Source organism: Taudactylus pleione, unplaced genomic scaffold (assembly GCF_031769625.1).
Source record: "Taudactylus pleione unplaced genomic scaffold, aTauple2 ptg000122l, whole genome shotgun sequence".
Lineage (NCBI taxonomy): Eukaryota > Metazoa > Chordata > Amphibia > Anura > Myobatrachidae > Taudactylus > Taudactylus pleione.
In genome coordinates, this window is record NW_028284524.1 from 2,846,330 (window position 1) to 2,862,942 (window position 16,613).

At 46.7% G+C, this 16,613-nt stretch overlaps 1 protein-coding gene across 3 annotated transcripts in view; it reads left to right on the forward strand.

Moving 5' to 3' along the window:
- ZRANB3 (zinc finger RANBP2-type containing 3) overlaps positions 1–16,613 on the forward strand; it is a 413,977-nt gene that overhangs the window by 147,013 nt on the left and 250,351 nt on the right. For 2 of the 3 annotated variants that reach the window (XM_088472267.1, XM_088472268.1), the window contains one exon: positions 6,951–6,969. The exons of the other annotated variant lie outside the window; for it this stretch is intronic. In XM_088472267.1, coding sequence (XP_088328393.1) covers positions 6,951–6,969 — 19 coding nt within the window. The remainder of the gene's footprint in view (positions 1–6,950; positions 6,970–16,613) is intronic. 3 annotated transcript variants of the gene reach the window in all.

Sequence of the window (16,613 nt, forward strand, 5' to 3'; positions counted from 1 at the left end):
GCGTGCACGCGCATCACGCTATCCATTAAACAACTTTCTGAACGATGTGACCAAAATCTCCTGAGTTTGGTCGCATCGTTCAGAAAGTCGTCTAATGGTTAGGCCCCTTAAATCACACAAAACCTTTGCAACCTGACACCAGTACCAGCACCAGTGCTTAGGACCTCCCCTTCCCTCACCGCAGCGTATTTATCGAGAAGGCAGACCAGTCAGGCTGCCCTGTGGATTCAGTCCAGGGAGGACTGGGCAGTCAGACCGTCCAGGTAAAGACTGCAGTGAGAGGCCAGTGTGTCTGAAGACTAGGAAGGCAGTGTTCAGACCTACAGGAGGTAGAGAGAACCCGAATACTCTAAAGACTGTACGTGTGATGTTGAAGCAGCTAAGCTGCAGGCTAAGGCAGCCGGACTGTTCACACCAGCAGGAGGAAGGGTGGACCCCAAACCTGTGAGGCTGTGCAAGATACTTTGTGAAAAGTATGCAGACTAGCTGCCCATTATAAAGAGGGGCCAAAAAGTGAGATAGTTGCCCTGAATGGGGGCTAGACTGTTTGTTAATTTCTATTTTCTACTTCAGGGTCCATAGGGTATCCACAGGATACCTTGGGGTATAGGTGTGACGTCAGTCGCAGGGCACCAAAGAGTTAAGCTTTCAGCCTCCCAGGATGCACTAGGTCCCCCTCCTATACCCCGCCCCCGGGCCAAGGCACCTCAGTTTAGTTTGGTGCCCGGCCGGAGTCGGGTGCACCTGTTGGAGTGGGGGCTAGAAGAGCCCCTGAAGCTTATTCTTCATGCAGCTGTGGCTGCACATCTGGATGAACAGCATGGACAGTCAGTCCTGACGTCCATGCTGTCTTCCCTACACCCCGCCGGTACCAGAACGCCGGTACTGATCCGGGGATGCTGGTGGGCGTCTGGGGTCACAGCTAGCGGTGACCCCAGATGCTCCGGACCATGGCCGGATTCAAGGGGGACAGAGGTAAGCAGCGGGGTCCCGCGGTGGGTCCCCGCTGATCACATGGTCCTAAGTCCCCAGGCAGGGGGCTCCCTGGGGACTGGCTGCAGCGTGGAGCCAGGCGACCAACCTGCGCTTCCACTACCCCCTGGGACAGCGGACCGCAGCAGAGCGGTAGCGCTGCGGCGTCCCAGGGGTTAAATGCATGCCAGGGGAGCGCGCCTTCCCTGTCTCACAGCCGGCGCCTCCCCCGCTGCACACAGCCCTCTCTGCATGCTGCCGACTGGTCCTGTGGCAGCGCTCCTCCCCCAGGCCAGCCTCCTCTCTGCTCCTCGGCGGCCATCTTCTCCAGAACGCATGGTGAACGCTGCTGGAAGCGCTGGACGGAAGCATCGTGGTCTGGGTCCCCCCGCATACCTCTCCTCCGCTGTGGTCAGGTCTGTGTATGCAGCGCTGTGTCCTACCAGGCCCTGTGTCTGTGTAGTTGAGTGATCAGCGCTGTTAGTGCAGGAATTGTTATTTCTCTGCATTGTATGTGACTGTGCTAGCGCTGCTGCCTGTAACTTTTCTTCTCTAAACTGTCAGCTTTATTACTGTCCCTGTTCTTTCTGCTAAAGCCCTTGCGGTGCGGTGCTGCAGGGTGGTCTCTCGCCTATTTAATACTTAATTGGTGAGAGAGGTCACATACGTGGTGCCATCATGTCTGAAAGTGATTTTCCCCTCCGGCTACAGTGTACCACGTGCAAAGTACCGTTAGCGGAGGGGGAGGGTAGCGCGGAGGGCCTTTGCCGGCAGTGTTTGTCCATGGCGCGGCCTATTACGGTTACAGCACCGGTACAGAAGCCGCCCTGGGCTTGTTTCGCTCAGGCGTTAACAGCTTTAGTGGGCCAGTTAGCTCCGCAGCCCGCGTTTACTCCGATGGGTTTGTCCCAGCAGTCTGTGGTGTCGTCACCCATGCAGGGGTTCCCACGACAATTGGTGGTACCCCATAGTCTCCCTATTTCCCCGCTCCCGGGTTCTCAGGAGCCAGCGTGGGTTAACTCCCTGACGAGTTCTGTACAGCACTTGTCGGATGTGTTGCAAGGGGAGTCTGTGATGCGGTCTCATAAAAGGCCGGTGGCGTCTCTGTCCGCTCCTTATGAGGATGACGAAGGGACGTCTGATGATGGGGAGATTCTAGATCCTTACGATCAGGAACCTCTCCATACTAAGGACGCTGATGCTAAGTCCAAAGTATATATTCCTGGACTTATTCGGGCGGTCCGCACAGCCTTGGTGATTGAGGACGAAGTTCCCCCAGCGGCTAAATCTAAGTATGCCTTTTTCAAAGATGTGAAGGGCGATGCCACAGTCTTTCCTCTTTCGGGTCAGTTGGTGGACCATTTAGAGGAGGCGTGGAAACAACCTGGCAAAAGATACCAGCCGCAGAGACGCCTGACGGTGGCTTATCCGTTCGCGGATAATTATTTTGCTAAGTGGGAATCCCCTCCACAGGTGGATTCTCACGTGACCCGTCTTGTCCGTAGTGCCACATTGCCGATGCCATCCATGTCCTCCCTTAAGGATGCTACGGACCGCAAGGTAGAAATCTGCCTGAAGTCCGCTTATTCCCTTGCAGGGGGGGCAGCACGGCCGGCTATGGCCATTTGCTGGGTTGCCAGAGCGATGGAGCGCTGGGCGGATTCATTAGAGGCTTCTTTTGAATCCGACTGTCCGGCCGATCAGGCGGAGTTGATTGGCAATCTCCGTGATTCGGCCACCTACATCAACGAGGCGGCTCTAGACATTAGTACTCTGGTGTCTAGAATTTCTTCAGCAGCGGTAGCTGCTCGTCGCACCTTGTGGCTGCGATCCTGGAAGGCGGACGCAGATTCCAAGAAAGGTCTGGAAGCGTTGCCGTTTACCGGAGAAGTTCTCTTCGGTCCGGATCTGGATAAGATTGTGGCCACGCTGGCGGCAGCCAAATCTGCCTGTCTCCCGTCGGCCGCTGCTCCTTCTGGTTCTGGACCATCGTCCTTTCGGTCATCTAGGGCCCAGGGCAGGCCCAAACCACAGTCGTTTCCTCGACAGGCTGGCCCTAAGAAATCGGTCAAGCCCCGGAAGCAGGCATGGAGTACCAGACGTCCGGCCCCCAAGCCAGATGACAAGCCTGCGGCCTGACGGTCCGGGCCTCCCTTTGGGGGATCCCAGGGTGGGAGGCCGCCTGCTACAGTTCGCCCAGTGTTGGTCGACCACTACGACAGACACTTGGGTTCTGGAGGTGGTTTCCCACGGATACGCCCTCTCCTTCCGGCACAGACCCCCGGCTCGCTTCTTCACCACGGGTCTCCCATCAGACCGGAACAAGGCTACGGAGCTGCGGAAGGTATTGCACACTATGCTCCAGGCTGGAGTTATAGTGGCGGTTCCATTCTCCCAGAGGGGCCAGGGTTTCTATTCAAATCTATTTTTGGTACAGAAACCCAATGGGTCATATCGTCCGATTCTCAACCTCAAAGCACTCAACAAGTCTTTGCGGGTCCCGAAGTTTCGGATGGAGACCCTACGGTCCATCATTCTGGCGCTGGAACCTGGGGACTACTTGGTGTCATTGGACATACAGGACGCTTACCTGCATGTCCCTATTCTTTGGCGCCATCAACAGTTCCTCAGGTTTGCAATCAGCAGCGACCACTTCCAGTTTCGGGCGTTACCTTTTGGCCTGGCAACAGCACCACGTGTTTTCACCAAGGTGATGGCGGTCATGGCGGCTTCTCTGCGGCTGCAGGGAGTCCGCATGTTGCCGTATTTGGACGACCTGTTATTGGTGGCAGGATCTCCAGAGCTCCTGTTACGCCACTTGGACCTGACCATTGCACTGCTGCAACGGCACGGCTGGCTAATCAACTGGCAGAAGTCCACTCTAATCCCGTCTCGGAGGATTCTGCATCTTGGAGCCTTATTGGACTCGGGACAGCAAAGGATCTTCGTGACGGAGGACAAGATCTCTGCTTTACAGTCAAGGGTGCGCAGTTGTCTGCACAGCCGCCGGGTGTCCTTACACTCGGCGATGAGGTTACTGGGCTCCATGGTGTCGGTGTTCGACATGGTGGAATACGCCCAGTTTCACTCCAGACCTCTGCAGCACCTGATCCTGTCCAAGTGGAACGGGCTGACTCAGTCTCTGAAGTCCCAGACGATTGTGCTCACCCAGGAGGTTCGCCTGTCCCTTACGTGGTGGTTACAGACGACCCACCTCAACAAGGGACGTCCGTTCTGGGTTCCAAATTGGGTCCTGTTGACAACGGACGCCAGTCTTCGGGGCTGGGGAGCAGTTTCGGGTCCACACTTGTTCCAGGGCAGGTGGACGCCGACAGAAGCGGAGCTTCCAATAAATATCTTGGAACTCCGTGCGGTCTTCAATGCTCTCCAGCAGGCACAGCGGTTTCTCCAGGGTCGCCCGGTGCAGGTCCAGTCGGACAACGCTACCACCGTGGCCTACATAAACAGGCAAGGAGGAACTCGCAGTCGGGCGGCTCTCGTAGAGGTCTCTCGGATCCTGGTTTGGGCGGAGCGCAATCTTCCGGCCATATCAGCGGTCTTCATCCCGGGAGTGCTCAATTGGGAGGCGGACTTTCTAAGTCGCCAGGACGTTCATCCGGGGGAATGGTCCCTGCACCCGGACGTTTTTCAACTACTGGTGGACAGGTGGGGTCTTCCAGAAATCGACCTCATGGCGTCCCGGCACAACAACAAGTTGCCGGTGTACGGGTCTCGCACAAGAGACGAAGGGGCGTCTCTGGTGGATGCTCTGTCCGTCCGGTGGACGTTCCGGTTCGCATACCTGTTCCCTCCGGTCTCCCTTCTTCCACGGGTAATCCGGAAATTCAAACAGGAAGGAGGGACGCTCCTGTTGATAGCTCCCGCGTGGCCCAGACGGCACTGGTTCTCAGACCTTCAGGGTCTGTCCGTGGACATTCCTCTGCGGTTGCCGCTACGACCGGACCTTCTGTCTCAGGGTCCTTGCCTTCACCCGGACCTGACTCGGCTGTCTTTGACGGCGTGGCTGTTGAGACGGCCATGCTGAGGTCCCGGGGGTTTTCCAGCTCTGTGGTGCGTACCATGTTACGAGCTCGGAAACCGTCTTCCGCGAGGATATACCATCGCGTGTGGCATACGTTCTTCCAGTGGTGTCGACCAAGAGGTTATGCACCGCGGGAGTTTCGTCTGTCTCGGATTCTCGCCTTCCTGCAAGCGGGACTAGATCATGGGCTTCGCCTTGCTTCTTTGAAGGTACAGGTTTCGGCCCTATCTGTCTGGTTTCACCGTAGGATTGCTACAATCCCGGATGTGCGCACCTTTATGCAGGGTGTTCTCCGCATTCAGCCGCCCTTTGTTCCACTTGTGGCGCCTTGGGATTTGGCTGTGGTCCTGAGGGCTCTCCAAGGACCGCCGTTTGAACCACTGGGCTCAGTGGATCTTAAATGGCTAACAGCTAAGACTGTTTTCCTTCTGGCCATTGCTTCGGCCAGAAGTGTTTCTGAGTTAGGGGCTCTTTCTTGTAGACCCCCTTTCTTGGTTTTTTATGGGAACAGGGCAGTGCTCCGCACTCGGCCCGAGTTTCTTCCCAAAGTTGTTTCCCAGTTTCATATTAACGAGGAAATAGTTGTTCCGGCCTTTAATTCACCGGGTCTTTCCGTGGGTGAGGCCTCTTTGGATGTTGTGCGGGCCTTAAGGACTTATGTTGACCGCACTTCTTCGTTTAGGAAGTCGGACGCTTTGTTTGTCCTCTTTGGCTTCCGTAAAAAGGGTTGGCCTGCTTCAAAGCAAACTTTGGCAGCCTGGATCCGTATGGCTATTTCTGAAGCTTATCTTCATGAAGGCCTACCGGTCCCTCCTTCTCTGAAGGCTCATTCCACTAGGTCTGTGGGTCCTTCGTGGGCAGCTCGACGTGGTGCCTCTGCAGTTCAGATCTGCAAGGCTGCTACGTGGTCTTCTGTCCATACCTTCGTGAGGTATTACAGGTTTGACACCTTCGCCTCTCAGGATGCTTCCTTCGGGCGGCGGATTCTCCTTTCTGCACAGGAGCGTCCCCACCCTTATAGGATACTGCTTTGGGACATCCCCAAGGTATCCTGTGGATACCCTATGGACCCTGAAGTAGAAAATATGAGATATGGTAAGAACTTACCCTTGTTATCTCTATTTCTACGAAGTCCATAGGGTTCCACAGGACTCCCGCCCTGTCGCACCTGTGCTGCAGATGGGCTTTGCTCTGGTCACCGGTTATCCGTCTCCCTCTGGTGAGAATGTGATTCTTGTATGTGTCCAGATCTTTGTTCTCTCTCTTCCTTCTCCTCCTCCGGCCTATGGCTTGGTAACTAACTGAGGTGCCTTGGCCCGGGGGCGGGGTATAGGAGGGGGACCTAGTGCATCCTGGGAGGCTGAAAGCTTAACTCTTTGGTGCCCTGCGACTGACGTCACACCTATACCCCAAGGTATCCTGTGGAACCCTATGGACTTCGTAGAAATAGAGATAACAAGGGTAAGTTCTTACCATATCTCATATTTTTTATTTATGCAGCCTGTAAAGTCACCATTTCATTTATTTAAACCTGAAAGCTGTGTTTCTAATTAGCACAGACATTGCACCAATACACCCATCTACTGAGCTAAATATATATATATGTGTGTGTGCGTGTGTGTGTGTGTGTGTGTATACATACATATATATATATATATATATATGATGAATCTTGCAATTATTTTTTCAAATGATTGTGTCTTAGTTTTCTTTAAATCTTTTCCATTATCAAAATCAAATACAGTAATTGCACAAATTAAATTCATTGGTTTGCACGCAAGACCTCAATTACTTCATTTATTTATAGATTATATTTTCTTCAGCGACTGTGTAACATGTGTTAGAGCAGATCTGCTAATTAACATATTGTTTTTCATGTGAGAATAGAAGATGCACGATTGATATTAACATATCATTTTTGTCTCTCCCTCTGTAGGTGTATGATTGCTGATGAGGCAAGTAATTCACCCTTTATTTATTCCTCTAAATGCTATATATTACTTTTTGTGCATATTAATGAGCACTTACTCTTTTTTTTTTAATTTTATTTCATTTGTTCATTAAACTTATAAGTGAAATTCTTGTTAAAGTTAATTGTTTATAACTTTCCTGTTTATATTTTTGACTGTGATGGGCTCTATATAATGCATTTGCTTTTGAATCAATGGTTTACTCTGTTATCAACCTGCCTCTTACTCTTACAGTCACTACTTTACCTGGGGCCAGAGTGCCAATTTTTTGAGCCCTCAGGGGCTGGAGTCAGCAGGTAGTTGGCGATAAAAGCAGCCAATTGCACAGGTGCCACAGCGGCCTCTCAGTATCACTCCCCTTTGACAACTAATGGACTTTACACTGATCTTCTCCTGTCTATGACTAGCAAACTCAGATCTGGTTGATAACAGAATGTGAAAATCATCATAAATTATTTTTCATTAGACTCATACTAGTCAAATTCTTTCTGGCTTTTCTTCTTGAAATGGCCATGAGAGCCCCAATTTTTATTCTTTTTTTGTAGACTTGGAGGCAGCATTTTGACAAATATTCAGTATAATTCAGCCTATCAACTCACTTGAAACCACTGCTTCATTAACACTGACTATGCTGCACGATTTTTTTATCATGATGTCACTGGTTCGTTCAGCCTCCATCATGTGTACTCATACGTTCATACTGTAACCAGTATGTTCAGACATAGTGCGTATTACATTGTGCTTGCTCAGAAAATTACTTTGTACTTGCCCAGAAAAGCAGCTGCGCATGTAGGTGAATATGCAGAATTGTGTGATTCTGGTACTTAAATCCACTTTCATATGGACATGTGGAAGGGACTGGGCAGGCTAACGTAGGCCAAGTACAGCGTGCTTACCAAATTACGAACGCATGCAGAGCGGCAAGCAGACGCATTTATGCATGTGAAAGCCTTAGCTTTTTCGGGTGGTCGAAGGCAGGTGCAATACACAAATGATGAGGACGAATGTCCGGTCGTCAGCATTAGGGAAACGCTGCTTATTGGCTGCTTGCAGATGTAAACCTATTAAATAAATGTAGAGAATAGCTTATTATTGAATGCTTGCGGATGCACTACTGATGCTGTTTGCTGCTTTATTCATTGCTGGGACCTGTACTGACCTGCACATGACGTGCAATAATGCCAGTTTTGCATATTCACACAGTTATTTTCATTAATGCATTTCACAAGTGCAATTTGAGGTTCAGTTGCGTCCAGCTCCGCATTAGGTCCAGTTTGTCCAATGAGCTTCATGTGCCAAGTCTGGCCAAGCTTGTAGGCTGGCAAAGATGCAGTCTACATTCAATGAGTAATTGCTGAGGTACATGTTAGAGTATGTCTGTTATAGACTATAGTGCAGGAGTGATCTGATTATGAATATAGAGTCTGCAAGTGCTGCATTTCAGTACTAAGTTGACAGAAAATCAATAATGATGATTTGCAGATCGTTGTATTATCAATGGGGAAAAATTAAATGAGAAAAAACTGTTTTGAGATCTCATTTATGGAACATAATGTATTTATGTAAACATATTAAATTAATTAAAAGTTCATTTTAAATAAAACCATTTTAGCTGATGTGTGAGTTTAGCGATACTGCTACCTAAACATTTTCATTCTTTCTAGCTGAGGCAGCTTTCTGGGGAACACAGGTGCTTATTAGTGATAATCATTGAAATGTGTCCGCCATTAATGCAAACATGCTAAGCGTGGCCTAGCTTACTTCTGAGCTCTCGTTGAAGGTTACTATTAGTTATAGGGACATCTTTGCTCCCTACGCTGCATCACACCCAGGTGTCTTAACAGCAGAAAGGTACCGTCTGGTTATATTCACTTAGTGATAGGATGCTTGGGCCATTTGGAACATAAATGATAACCTCCGAAAATTAGCTATTTTTAATAAATATTAGCTGGACTGTGTGTTACTGGAAAGACATTTTTAACATAAAAACACAGTTTAATGAAACACTCAAGTAATATTACTAGTAAGTATATTTTCCTGTGCACCATTCAAAAACAAATATTATATTTTAAACAGACATGACAGGTTCATTATTTCACTGATTCAATTATTGCAACGTATTCATTCTTGCTTGTGTCGTATCAACATTATCCAGCTTCATGCAGCAATTATCCAGTATTCAGTCAGCATATATCCACCCTTAGGATGAACAGCAGTCAGCAGGCGCAGTGTGTGTAAGCCTGAATATGATGCTTGGCACACTCGGGTATCTATGATACGATGGCAGGAATCCATTTCTTTTTGTTAATTGAAGATGATAATTGCCATGCAATTTAAAATGTTTTTTTGTTACGAGGAATTTGTAGTAATTGCTGCTATAATTGTGCGATTCGTACAGTGCAAAACTATATTACAAAGATAATATCAGACTGGCTTTTTTTTTTTGTAATACATTAAAACTCTCTTACAAGCAGGAGAGTTACATGGTAGTTCAGTATGTTACTCGTAATAACAGAACTTATTTTTTTTTTTTTAACATTTTCATTACCAAGTAAACCACATATCTTATTCATGAGATCAACATTTTAAAGACCATCAAAGCTCTGAGCTCTTACAAACTGATATTAGAAGATAGTCTGCAAAAAGTCAGTTGGAGAAAAGCAGAGTACAATAGAAAAAAAAAAATCTTTTGTCTCCCTATTTTTTTTTTTTTAAAATGACAAACCTTTTAAAGAAGATTATATTTTTGATCTTTGCACGGACGGTATAGCATGGTGCCTTGGATATGCTAATCTGAGTCCTGGCGTCAAACTTTACATTATGAGCTGAAATAAGAAATGAAGCTGTGCAAGAATACAGTTAGATTGCCGGTCGACTTAAATTTTTTCTGTCAGAGTTTATAGCATTTGTATAGTGAATATTTGTTTAGTGGATTCCAATTGCAGGTTTTTTTTTCTAAATGTAAATTTTTATTGAGATTTTTGTAACCGAAATAAGGAAAATATTATTAAACAATGCTAAAAGTGCTGACATAGTACAAATATTAAGATGTCAAAGAATAATGAACTTAAGCGCCGGTCCAAGTCACAATAACATAAAAGAAAAAGTCCTGATGTGTGGAGGCATCAAAACAAAATCAGGAGAGGGGAAGAAGTAAAACATGGGTTATTTATAAGGACGTTTCATAAGGGTGTCTCCGGATACCCTTGGGAGACTGAGACCACCTATCCCATAGCTAGTGAAAATTGGGAATAGCTTTGCGACTAGTGTAGACATAGCGATCATGGTCTATGGTGTCGTTAACAAGTGCCCACCATTTATAATTATCTGACGGACACCATGAGTGGGCAATAATATGCTTGGCAAGAGTGGAGAGTCACAAAATATATTAGTAAGTAGCAACATGAAAAAATTCTTCAACATCTAATACAAATAACCATAATTTGGCTACCGCAGGTGGCTGTCTTGTCATAGTGGATCGAATGTCATACCAAATCAATATCCCCACAAAATGCCCAAAAATGACAGTCAAGGGCTCAACATTTAGGACAATTAGAGGAGCCTTAGTATGCGGCAAGGAAGGCAACATCCACCTACTCCTCCGTATAGGGGTCATCTAGGAATTCCACAGCCTCAACTTTCAGACGGGCTAAACAAAGTGAATCTTAATAATCACAAAGTTAGGAAGGAGAATAAAACGCCTTAGTGGCATACAGGGAGGAGTAGTTATGCAGAAATACAGTGGCAGTATTCCCCACGGAGGAGTGCAAGACCTGAGAGCAGTCCAGGATAGCCAAGACCACTCTAGAAACACCATCCTCTTTTAACCAGAAACGCCAATAACTCCTCCCAACATCAGCCTAAGAATATTACAAGTGGTGGGAAAATAAGTCTACGTTTAGATTTATCAAACAGGTGAGCCCCAGCATTCTTTTCAGAACATTCCAGGGCAACCTTCTTTTTCCTGTTATACACTTTATTAGTAACAAGTTTATTAAATGTGCCTTGAAGAAAAGCCTTAAATGAGTCCCATAAAAAGGAAGCATTGTGACAAGAGATATTATCTGCGAAGTTCGAAACCCAAGCAGCCTTCAGTTCAGAACTTACAAGATTCGGTGAGTACACAGAACTTACGCTGCACATTGCATTATAGTGTCCTAAGGGCCTGATTCAGAGCTGAACGGTCTTTAAGAGCGCTCGCTCTGAATCAGGGTGTTTTTTTTTATTGCGGCCTCCCGGCCGCTCGCTAAGCTGTGGGTGACAACCTACAGCTTTTGCGAGCGGCCAGGTGATGGTCATGACCTTCGCGACAATTGGGGCTTGCGACGAGACCCTTGGGTAGGGTCTCGTCCGTCGCAAGCTCTCCACTGACATCACTGGTGATGTCAGTGGTGCTTCCCACAAACGGCAGGTGTTCCTTCGGCAATGCTTCCCTTTGTATAGCCTCCCCGCCTACAAAACGGGGCGAGCTGTCGATCAACATTGACAGCCGCCCCTTTTGTAGTGAGCCCCTGAGCGAGAGAAATTCTCTCTCGCTCCGGGGCTTGGGCATGCACGCCGCGCGCAGTACCCACCATCGACCCGCTTGCGAGCGCTATGCGCTCACGAGCGGGTCTGAGTCAGGCCCTAAGTTCCCTGATGCTGTGCTATCTGTAATTTTGAGGTGGAGAGAAGAAGCAGACGTGTACAGCATCATCCAACTGCAGGAAACAAGAGATTATATATATATATATATATATATATATATATATAAAATATATGTGGAACATCATTTGGACATTCCTGGGACATACTTAGAAGACTATCCATATTTCCATATTAGGATGAACACCCAGCCTACAGATATTGTACCCAGTGTTAGTGTATATATCTAAGAACACCCTTCCTACTGATTATTTTTTGGGACTGAACTTTCTGTTAGGTTATGCAACATTAATTGGGCAGAAATATTTAAACAACTGCACGTTTGAATATACAGAAACATAAATACTAACTCTTATTAGTACAATTCTCAATACTCTGGAGCGCTTGGACACATATTTTATTTAGTTCAGAACTGGAACCCATGAGGCCCAACCAGAAGCGATTGAGCTTCCAAAATTGTGCACCTTTGTAAAGGGAAGTGCCAATAGTTATTTACAATGGGAAGTGGTCAGATACACCCCTAGACAATAATCAATGGCAAAAACAAAGGTGTGGGGGAGGGAGATGAAAAAGTAATGGTCTCCCTCCAATGTGCCATCGTGCCATCCATTACATTATTAAAGTCACCCAAGCATATGACTGGGGTAGACGGAGAACATTTTATAAAGGAGGCTGGTTTCTTTAAAACCTCATTAGAATGCGGAGGGGGGAATATAAACCACAAAGTACAATGTACAAGTAAATAAATAATAAATGCTCGAAGAAATTGTCCGGAGGGGTCAATTTGAACAAAGTGTAGTCTAAAATGTAGGCTTTTATGAACCAGGATAGAAACACCTCTAGAATTCGGGGAGAAAGAGGAATAATACATCCAACCCAACCATGGTTTTTATAAAGCCATAATATGGCAACTAGAGAGATGGTTACCTGGAGACAAACTATATTCATAACACGAGTGCTCTTTTAACTTCATTATTGAGGCCATGTACTGTACATGCTTGTACATTTCAAAATCCCTACCACCTAGAAACCTAATGAATAATCTTAAATGGGGACCAAGGAGACAACAGGGGTAAAACAAGAAAAGTAAACTAAAATTTCACCCAGAAAAAGGAGTACACCACCACTTGCCAAGAGAAAAGAAAGAAATTCTACATAGGCCGACGCACACAGCAAGATACAATACCTAGCAAATAACAGCAACATGAAAAAAATGGGCAAACAAAAGACAATGTAAGAAAAATAACAAACCAATCCAAACCCACAACCCACCCTGCATATATACATCTTAAACACCAAGTTATACCTAATCCCAAAGATACCAACCAAACTAAAACCCAAACGTGCATTTGACCGCCAAAATAGTGCAGCATCAGCAGGAACAGCTGCAAAGCTACCACACCATCAAGAGACTGTCAGCAGCAAATGCAAACCATTTTACAAATTACAGGGGAACTACAGAACATGTGAAGGTGAAGATCCCAAAGACACAAGAATTATTAATGTAACATTTCAGTTAAAAAGAAAAACAAGGAACTGTGGGCCTGATTCAGAGCCGGACGCTATTTGCGTTCGCTCGTTCAGAAAAAGGGGCCGGCTATTTAAATTGAGCGCTCGCTCTTTGCAGTCTGTTGACGCCTCTATGTCTGAGCGAGCGAACAAAACATGCGCTCGCTATTTTGTAAAGACGCCCCCTGGCCACTCGCATCATACGTCATCTCCGCTATTTATTTGATTAATCGAGTACATCGAAAGGCGTCTGAACTGCTCGCAGTGCTTGTGGTTGGATTTTCCTACCGCAATCATGCGAACACTTCAGGCTAAGAAACAACCAAGTGACGTGGTCGATGACGCTGCTTTGTTAATTATGCACACCCTTAAAACGCCCGTTTTGACCGTTTGGCACGCCTGCGTTCGGATCTCCACTCCCCGTTTTCAAGCACCTTCCCCTGTTACCACCCACAAACTCCTCATCCTGTCACTCAAATTAGCAGGCACTCGCTATTTTGCGAGCGCTCTATTTCCGACCGCAATGACTGGTTGGCGCATGCGCATTACGACCCATACGCATGCGCAGATGTGCGAACATCGCTCGGAGCGAACGAGCGGCCGCTTATGAGCGGCTCTGAATCAGGCCCTGTATTCAAAGGAACATGACATTTGGAAGAAATAAATAATAACAAAGGAGGTCAGTATGAGACCTACAGGTCCCACATCCCCGGCTCAAAAGAAAAGAAAACGAGCAGCACCTCACATGTCAGCGATGATGCCTTTGGTGTCGTTTCAGCCATGCCTCTTGCGGAGAATTGAAGAAGTGAGTAGTGCCATCCACCACCATTTGAAGATGAGCTGGGAAAAGCATGGAATATTGGATTTGCTGATCAGAGTTTCCTTTCATCCTGAAGTAACAGAGTCTGAAGACAATGAGCTCATTCCACCGAGACGTGTGCAGAAAGGGCATAGCTGTCAAACAACTTCAATAACCAGTCCTCAATAAATTTTTCCAGATCAGATCCCTCATCCGACAAGGCCGACGATTCATAAATTATTTCTCTGGAGTCTGCCCTCCAGGTCAGACATTTTGGACTTGTAGGCAGCCATCTGAGAAGATAAATCTGCAATTTAACTACATAAGGGAAGTGAGATCCTCTAGAATGAATATACGATGTTCGGCCTCCCCAACTCTCTTCCTTATTTTTTTCATGCAGGAGCAAAATATATGCACTTGTATCTCATTGATCTTGTCCATGACCCTCCTGTCTGACGTAGTAATGGCTTGACGAATTTGGGTCCAAAAAGGCGGAGGGTCATCCTTCTAGGTAGGGAGGAGAGGCTGAGGGAGGTAATGCTGGGAGAGAAGTGGGTATAGCCAAATTTTTATAATCTTGAGGTAGCCTCTGAGGCATGGCTTGATTTCCCCAGTATTAATAAGACAGTCACCAGCACAACTCACTGTGGTTGGCATAACACAGGCAGGCACCCAGAAAACATCAGGAGGTAAAAGGAAATATGAAAAGCACTCCAGCAGGACAGTGGAAGACAGGCACCAACCTAAGGCAACAGTAACAGGGTGACCTTTTAGGTTAACCACTGGCCAGCACACGTCTACAATAATAGGCGCCCCTCCAGGTGGGGGGGACCAGTAACCCAGGCGTAAGCTACAGGTTACAGGAGTGGCAAGGACCAGTAGGATCCAGCAAAATACAACCCTGAAGGACCTGCACAAATCCAAAATTGTGCAGTGTTTCAGGACTATGAGAGGAGAGGACCAGGAGCCCCAGCCACAACTGGGAGTAAAGCAGTATAGTGGAAGTCCAGCAGGAGATACAAGTTGGCATACAGTGTTTATAGAAGTCATCGGAGCTGCCACACGAAAGAGCCAACAGGAGAAACAGCCGCAAAGGAGATAAAATATGGCGGCCAACACCATACTTTCCGGCCAGGAATACACAGCGGCACCCTGGGGAGGAGGATGAGCAGCCCGTCAGTGTGAGAGTACAGTCCTTTGCGGTGTGCAGTGGTCTGGGAGCACACTGACGGAGATACTGGGACCTGTCGATGACCGCATGAACCAGGAGAAGGTTAAGTACAGCCGGGGAGGGCACCAAGCAGGCCCAGGGGGAAGCAGGAGAGGGGGGTCAGCTTCACTTGACCACCGGCTACCGGAAGGGGATCTCAGCAGAGGATTTTTGTCAGGCTTTCTGTAGGAGAGCAGGAAAGATGCGACTTTATCCATGCTGTTCCAAGCCACACCATCCTGGCAGGAACAGTCTTTAGTGATAAAGTGTACTGTGTTTTTAAGTACAGAAGTGGAGTCTGGGGATGGGGGATAGTAAAGTCCAGAGCTAAAGGAGAGAAGGTAGTCAACCTGGAGCCAGTGGATCAAAGATGGAAAAGGCAGTTTTACAAAAGCCAGGGTTCAGGAACCAGATAGGTAGTCATCTGAAAGCCAGGGGTCAGGAGTCAGAGAAGGTAGTTGTCTGAAAACTGAGTGTATGGAGTCAAAAGTACACTAGTTGTGGGAAAACCAGCTGTCTGAGCCAGATTGGTAGTCCTTAGGAAGCTAGGGAGGTAGTGGTCAGAAAGCCAGGGGCCATAGCACGCAACAACAAGCCTGGCAGGGATCTCATACTTGTACAGTGCATTATTAGGCTTGTCTCAGAATATTATAAATGTAAGATTATCCCAGTGATTACCTCAAGTAAGGTAGGAGAACACATCCTATTAAAGAATCAAACATTAAAATTCACATAAACACATGTGAAAACCTGGATTTGTATGTCAAAAGTTTATCATGTAAAGCACATTAATTCCTTGGTCACACCTATCCAATATTAATGTGATTTTCAGGTGCTTACTGACTCCTGAAAACCACTTTAACAGGGGTATTCAATATAGGTGCGATAACATCGTTTTTGCGTTAATATCGGAGGTATGACGTCATTATCGCAGGTTTTACTTTTACATCGTATTCAATTTCAAAGACTTATCGCAGTTTTGACAAGTCTTTGATAAAAAAAACGGGGATAACTTTTCACCATTGAATAGGTGTCGAAAAAAAGTGCAGAATTGGGGTTTAGGGGTGCAGGCTTTAAAAAAAATAGCCTGAACCCCTGGGAATGACATTTAAAAAAGAACTGTGTCAAAAAAAGTTTTAAAAAAAAATAGGGACACCCCAAAAAATGTATTTAAAAATTGGGGTGAAAAAAAAAATGGGAAAAAATTGTTTAACAATAGGGAAATAGGTTCAGGGCTATTCTGCAAGTATGCGGCAGGTGTTTTCTAGAATAGGCTATTAGCGGCAGGTGCAAAAATGCAGAATTTTTAAAAACTTACTTTAGGGACATCAAACTATGCTAGTACCCATTTTCATGTACCCCAAATTTGATGGGACCACTTAAAAAAACGAAAAAAATAACCTAAGTGCTCTTCTGTATCACTTCTTCAATGTCGGGAAAAAAACACCTGCTGCGGCTATTTAAATC